We start from the raw sequence: 7,703 nt of genomic DNA, 5'->3' as shown, positions 1-7,703 counted from the left end.
TGGGGTACGTAGCCTTTGTTACTTGTTAGTCTATTCATAAGTCTACCGTTTCCACGGTTATCGTACCTTTGCTGTCGTGCTTGTCTGCGTTACCCTCTGGTTTCTATTTTTTTCTTTTTTCTTTTCTTTTTTGCGAAAAAGATCAGATCTATTAATAAAGATTCATCGGAAGTATAAAGCACCTCAAACATAATAAAAATTACATCAAGGTCCATGGATCACCGAACGACCATTGCTGCCGCTAGAACGAGCCGCCAGCGCGCCTCTGTCGCTGCTCCCATACCAGTGCCAGCTTGAACTTGTCGATGACAGCTGGGAAGTTTCGGAATATGATGCTACTTTCTGCAGGTAAACATGATTAAATAAGACAATACTATTTATGCTTGATTGTTTAAATATTGTGTATAGAAATATTTGGTTCCCTGATAAAATTACCCTTTTCCCCTTAACTTTAACATGAGTTCAAATTTGATGTCTCACTTTGAATATAAGGCAATATTGGCGCTCAACTTTTATCAACAAAATAATATTGAATCTATAAGAATAGAATATCACGACTCATCGTTGCGTACTCATCTAAACTTGCTAAGACCATGTATAATACAAGGTGTTTAGATAGGTGCTTGTAAAAATTAACCGGTTTTTGCTTAAGCATTGGTGATTATTTTCTCTGCTATACAAATAAGGGTTGAGCATCTTGCATTGAACATGGCTTAAAGCATGCTCTCTCAATCACTCTTTCCGTATCTTTGCTTGTGTCTATTCATGTATTTTTGGGTCATAAGCCAATTTGCTAAATTTTATAGATAGCTAATTCCAACAACTAGCTTTGATATGGCTGTGTGCATCATATTATCCGGAGTTTTCCCCTTCTCGAAAAAAACAATAAGTAGCTTTCATAGAAATTTTCGTTTAATTTTAGCAATATGAGGTATTATTTTTTTGAAAAGGGGATAACCGGGCCTCTGCATCGTACTATGCACACATTCATTTTATTAAGAATGTAACAAGACCAAATATACGAGGAAAATATATGGTGTTTGTTGTAGTCTGTTCGGGCAATGGTTTTTGAACTGGCTCCAAATGGACTGAAACAAACTATGTGGCAACCTACCACGCGAATACGTCAGTTCTGGTGGTTTCGAGTGCGTTTGGAAAATCCGACCATCTAGGACCGTTTCTCAGGCGGCATGGTCGAACATTTTGTACACTCAAAATTTTAGGCAATCAATAATTCTAGGTACATAACATGAGAGGGGCGAAAATCTTCTACGTGTAAGATCCACCAGCTCCTATGATAAATATTTGAACATTAGTAGACTAATTCCTCAAAAAAAAAAACATTAGTAGGCTCATCACTGTCAGCAACTACGTCTAAAAGATTTCCTAAAGCGGTGAGGATTTTCTTGTAGACTATAAGCAACCGATTCCTCTTACATGCATCACTATTTTGTCAGAGTTCTCACATTTGATTTTTACCATATTTGCGCCTTTTTCTTATTTAATTTATATTATCGCAAAAAAATTGGTTGCTAGTTGCAGAGCTATCGTGATTTGAGGGATTCTAGCAATCAGAATGCGTAGAAGAGGGGGTTTGAATTACTTTTCGTATGGGGGCGAGGCTAATGCAAAGACTACAAGACGAGAGAGGGGGAGAGAGAGAGAGAGAGAGAGAGGTTTGGGGGAAGAAAATTATGGTGGGTGAGACGATAAAGAGATAGAAATAGTGTGTGCTAGTAAACTTTGCATGATATAGGAGTGTGAAGATATTTAATTGCAGTGTGTTGATGCGAAATACACCTTCACTGAATACTGAAGTTTTTTATCACTCAAATTTAACAATGACACAATGTAAATATAACATGTAAATACATAGATATATCACACATATGTACTGGGACAACCCTTGAAAATCGACACACACTAAATGGCATGTAGGACGTGAAATGTGAAACATACAACATGAACACAAATACTTCACATAGGAGCTGCCGAGTGATCTAGCGACTGGATCAAACATGAAGAGTGCGCCACCGCCGAAATGACGAACACGCCAACATGCGCATGGCAGACCTATGCTGATGGAGGTGGTGCCAGGAACGGCATAGGCACGTTGAATGTTGGGATAGAAGGCATCGGAGGCAGTGTCACCTTGGGCATGGAAGGAATGGCGGGCATAGGTGGCACCGTCACCTTAGGCACAACAATGGCGGGCATCGGCGCCAAGGTCACCTTGGGCACGGCAGCGGCGGGCATCGGGGGCATGGTCACCTTGGGCACGGATGGAACAGCCGGCATAGGAGGCAATGCCACCTGAGGCACGGCGGGCACAGTCACCGCGGGAACCGTTGGCATAGGTGGCACTGTCATGGCCGGCACCGTTGGCATAGGTGGTACTGTCACGGCCGGAACCGTTGGCACAGCCGGCATCGGCGGCAGGGTCGGCCTGGTAGGCACGGCCGGGAGGCCAGGGACAGCAGCCGCAGCGGGTGGGGCAGCCGCCGGGGTGGTGTCGGCCAGGTGGCGTGCGCCATGGCACGTGTGGCCGCCGAGGAGCGCGCACGCCATGATCACGGCTAACAAGCTCGCATTGGAAGCCATTGCTCAGTGCTAGCTAGTAGTTTCTTTGAGACGGTTTAGCTTCGTGCGTGGGTAGTGATTGCAACTGCAAGCCTGCTCTTGCTCTGTTACGAGTTGGGATGCAAGAACATGGGTCAATAACAGCCAATATATAGCCTTAACTAAGTGATTAATCAGATTGGTTGTTGGCCAACACAGCTTTCTCTAGCTTTTGTTGGTGATCGAAGTGCCAGCCGAGGAAGACCGGAGAGTGGATGCACCTGCATGGCTCGAATTTTCTCCGTATTGGTGTGGACTGTGGAGCTGGTGGTGCAGGGCTCCTATTTTCTGCTCCTTTCCACCCGGCGGTTCCTGCAGCCTGCACCGCATCTTTTGCCCGTGCATTGCTAATTTTCAGGATTCGCCCGGAGCTCCGCCGCCTTGTGTTGTACCTCTGCCTCTGTTGTTGTGCTTGTCCGCGTCATCCTCTGTTTTCGTTACAAGAGGTGATCGAACATCCAAGTGGGCCGCCCAATCATTAGGATCGGGTCACCCCACAAACAACGAGTTCTTTTTGAAAGAGCAGTGACCCATCTTTTTTCTTGCGGGAAAACTTTGGATTTATTCGTCTTTAATCATGGCAGTACAACAAACACAAAAAATAATAAAAACTACATCAGATCCGTAGATCACCTAACGATGACTGCAAGCACTGAAGGGAGCCGAAGATGCACCACCCTCATCCCTCCCTCCCTCGTTGCAGTCAGGCAAAACTTGTTGTACTAGTAGATAGTCAGAAAATTGTCGTGCGGGATCCAATGTGAAGACACACGAACGTAGTCGAAAGACGACCGGATCTGAACAGATCCACCAAAAACAGATGCGCCGCAGACACACCTCAACACGCCCGCCGACGATCTAGACGCATCACCAGAACGGTGACTAGACGGGGAGAACCTTATTCCATCTTCGGGGAGCTGTCGCCGTCTTACCTTCTTGAAGAGGACTCAAATCCTAACAAAACTCAAACATCTGAAAACGAAGTCCGGCCGCCGGCAAGGACCGGGATCCACTGTGCCCCAATGACCCTAATGCCACAGGAGATGAGGTGGGCCGATGGCAACACCAGCGGGAGGCACAGGAACCCTAATTTTTTGGAAGGAGGCAGGGGCTGCATACGACCCATGTGTTTACGTGGCTGAGTTTTCTATATACTATTTATATTTTGATTAGTCTTTGAAACAATATTGTAATCGTTAGTTTTCATACTAATACACTCATATTACATCATAAATGGTAGTAAAATAAGGAAAACATCTTTTGTCGAATATGATGATACTTTTTCGAAAATGTCGTTTGGTGCTCGAGCCACACGTAGCTCGTTATCACTAGCGATTGGTGGGCATTGTGATTCGCAACCCACAACATGACTCGCACCATATATAACTGTTCATGGAGGTATTTTTCATGTATAGGTCCTGACACTAACAATTATGGGGATGTGGTGATACAGAACACAATACAAGGACATGCAAGAAAAGTAAGACGTCAATGGTGGGGGGGGGGGGCAATCGTAGCACTAGCCAGTCTGGTGGTAGATGACATTCCGATGGTGAATGAGGAGGCAGGCATGGTGGTTGTCGTTGTAGAGGACAGACGAGTGTTATACGTGGTGGCGATGGTCGTAGAGGGGGTTCCGGTGGTGTTCGTGGTCGTACAGGACGAAGGAGTGGTAGAGGATCGGCTTTTGATTATTTATGTAATCAAAATGGTTGACATAGTATGAATGGTAACTATTTGTTCATACTATTCCGAGCACTTCTTGTTTTTTTACACTTTTTTTTGTTCATGTCATTTGCTAACAAGTGTTATTGTTGTAGGCATGGATTCATCCGATTCCAGGACAAAAGCCGTCATCCGCCGATCGAGAGAACATGTCAAAGACGTGGAGGGGCTAACTTGCACAAGAAGAAAGGGAGGGGGGTGTGAAAACACCACCATGTTGGTGTGGTGGTGTTTGCGTTGTGAAGGTGTCCACTAGCCGAAAGAAGCTACAGACATAAGGTAGAGGATTCATGTATCCCAACCACGCACATGATCGTGGGTGGCCAACTAACTCCTATGACTGCCCACCGACATGTTAAACAAATAAACATGGCATGCAAGTGATCTCATTTGCATCACTGTGTATCACTAACACAAACACTTCTTGTATCTAGTCACCTCCTACTCTTTGCAAGTACTTTACTTGGATAGATCACGAAGTATCAAAGAAATGTCCAAGAGGACCAATATTGAGATTGTCTACGGAGGCAACAGTTGTTCAATGAAGTCTTCCATGAAGCGCAAGAGAATGAGTGTCATGGGAAGGAGTGGAAGGAGCTAAAGAAGCGTGAGGACGAGAGGGCGTGCAAAGAGAAGGTGGGTTGTGAGGACGAGAGGGTAATGAAGCTTGATAGAGCTCGTCTTGCAGTCTTGCACAAGAGGAGAATGAGGCACACGACGAGGGGAAATGGCCCCCTGTGACCCAGTAGACAAGGGGTAATGGCCACGATAATAGACTTAAAGTGTGATGAACTTTTCAGTTCGAGACTTGTTGTGTGTAATGAACTTCCAAGTCATTCGAGACTTCTCGTGTGTGATGACCTTTCATGTCATTAAAGAATTGTTGTGTGATGAACTCAGTAATGTGCTATGAAAAGACTATGTCAATTCAAATGCTTTGCTAGCTATGGAACCTTGTTAATTTCGGGTGTTTGGCAATGTTTGGAACATGAGAATCGCCGAAAATTAGATTTCTGATCAGTACCTAACCAAACATGAGCATCACCGAAAATTGATAAATCTTACTTCTTACCTACACATTTTCAATGTCCAACGGTAGATGCTCCCTGTCGTACTCTTGAATTAAATTGTCGTACCAAGGTCCATTATCCGCTATCCTACAAAAGTATGAAAAAATTATATCAAGTAATTTGGCATAACAACATCAACACAACAACATAGATGATATCCAACATCTACATAAACATAGCTATATCTTTCAATTTTCCATTCACAATATCGGACTAAATGGATTTGCTTCTAAAAATAATGCATTCTTCTTGCCATAACTTAAAAAAACATCCTCTCAAATTGATCTATATCCAAGTCATCTACATACACACATAATGATTCTCCTTTTAAGCATACCACATACACACAGACACGTCATGTATAAACCAAACCATATTGTCATACCACATAGACACATCATATATTTTTATACCACGTACACACATCATCTAAACATAATGGACTTGCTTGTACACAATAAACCAAATTGCTACCAAATACACACATCATCTACAATCAAACCAAATTATCAAACAAACCATTCCACATAAAACCATCAAATATTCATCATCTCTCTTGAAAATATCCTATGGGACAACATACACAGAAATAAAATAGATTGCCCTACATATTCACCAAACACTTCATCTACTCACCAGCAATCATCTACTAACTACAAAAAAATCTAAATCAAATAAAGTACCTACCCATCTATCATCATTCCATGTTGAATAATGCAACAAAAATAAGAGATTTCAACCGAAATAAATTGGAGGAAACGGGAGAGAATGCCTCAAGGGCACTTGTGGACCTCAAAACTATGAATTTGAGGGGTGGAAAGTGGGGTTCTAGAGGGATTTGGTTTGGGAGGGGGGGGTCTCTGTTCTTTCTTCGGTTGCCGCCGGGGGATAGGGATGATGGGGTGAGCTCAGCCCGCGCGGCTCAGTCAAAAACACCACGGATTGTGGCGTTTTGGGTCGGGGAAGGATGGAGGTAAAGGCCATGATGAATAACGTTTACCCCTTTGCCACGTCAAACAGTCAACCTTGCGGGTGATAACATCTCCTATGCAAACAAAACGCCAGGCATGTTGGAGCGACCAAAAAATGTAAGAGCAGATTTTTTTGTCAAACGGGGTCAAATCATGCTTAACTTCACAGTTAAGCTCAAAATAGTAATTTCGTCTGCTGGCATGTATGGCTCTCAAATTTTCTGTATGTTTAGGCAAGGAGGTGGCGCTAGTTGCAACTTTTCTGTTCTGACGCCATGTGTTTTTTCCGAAAAAGGGTTTCCCCCACTTTGTATTACAAATCAACTAACCGATACAACCAACGATAGATGTTGGGGCAAAAATAGCACAGTCACGCCCAAAAGAAATGAAAGAGAAAATACAAAATGAACAAATGTCGACAACGATGAATTTACAAAAATGAATAAGCATCGCGACCACTGCGCCCACTGGAGATCTCCCACCAGGCTCCTAGACTCCAAAGCGCCGATACCAATCAACACCTCCAAGAAGGGACGTGACAATGACGACGCTGCTGCCAAGGGTTTCCCCCGGTACACGGCGAGGAGAGAGGAAGGGTGGCCCTCGACACCCTCTAGGAAGGTTCGGCGACACCCGTCAGGCGGCACCACGTCGGTGTCGGCCAAGCCGACAGGGATTTCTTCCGATCCCAACCTTCACCTCGGGCGCTCTGAAGCTCACCACCAAACCAACCACCACCCTACGCCAAAATGTTCTTGAAACTTTCCATGTTGTCTCACCACGACACCGCAAATTAGGGTCTGGACAACGAAGAAGAGGAGCCGGAACTCGGAGCAGCAGCACCGTCAGCACGCGGGAAGGCCGAACCTCCACCGTCAATGACGGGATCCGACCGGACGCAACAGCAGGAGCATACCAGGCCCATGGGCCCATAGGCCCGGCCAGGCCCTGAAATGTCCGTAAAGCTCTCGTCGTCACGATGTAGAAGGCATGCCCTCGGTGTAGCCGCTCCCTGTTCGAGCCACTCCATCACTTCACTGCACCAGAGGCAGCGAAACCACACCGACGCCGACCCGCTAGGACCCAGATGGGGCCCTATGGGCCCATATCTGGGCCGGGGTCGCGCCGCCGACCACCCAGCGCCACCAGACAGCCCCGCCGCCAAGTGGAAGCGTCACCACCACGCCAGCCGCCGGCACCCGCCGCCAGTACACCGGGTCGCCGCCTGCCGAGCTGCACCCGCCACCGAATCCTGCCCCGGGAAGGGCGTCGCATGCAGGGGAAAGGAAGTCATGCTGCCGCCGAAACCACCCGGCAA

At 45.7% G+C, this 7,703-nt stretch overlaps 1 protein-coding gene across 1 annotated transcript; it reads right to left on the bottom strand.

Annotated features, from left to right (window-relative positions):
• Positions 1-1,856: 1,856 nt before the first annotated feature.
• On the bottom strand, positions 1,857-2,683 carry LOC119306334 (protein PELPK1-like). The gene has a single exon (XM_037582582.1). The coding sequence runs from the start codon at positions 2,599-2,601 to the stop codon at positions 2,074-2,076; it is 528 nt and encodes a 175-aa protein (XP_037438479.1). The 5' UTR covers positions 2,602-2,683; the 3' UTR covers positions 1,857-2,073.
• Between the last annotated feature and the right edge of the window lie 5,020 nt (positions 2,684-7,703).

Source organism: Triticum dicoccoides, chromosome 5B (assembly GCF_002162155.2).
Source record: "Triticum dicoccoides isolate Atlit2015 ecotype Zavitan chromosome 5B, WEW_v2.0, whole genome shotgun sequence".
Lineage (NCBI taxonomy): Eukaryota > Viridiplantae > Streptophyta > Magnoliopsida > Poales > Poaceae > Triticum > Triticum dicoccoides.
Note: the sequence above shows the minus strand (reverse complement) of the source record. Positions and strands in the feature narration are given on the sequence as shown.

Coding starts and splice junctions, on each gene's coding strand:
- LOC119306334 (XM_037582582.1), bottom strand. CDS start 2,601: ATGGCTTCCAATGCGAGCTTGTTAGCCGTGATCATGGCGTGCGCGCTC.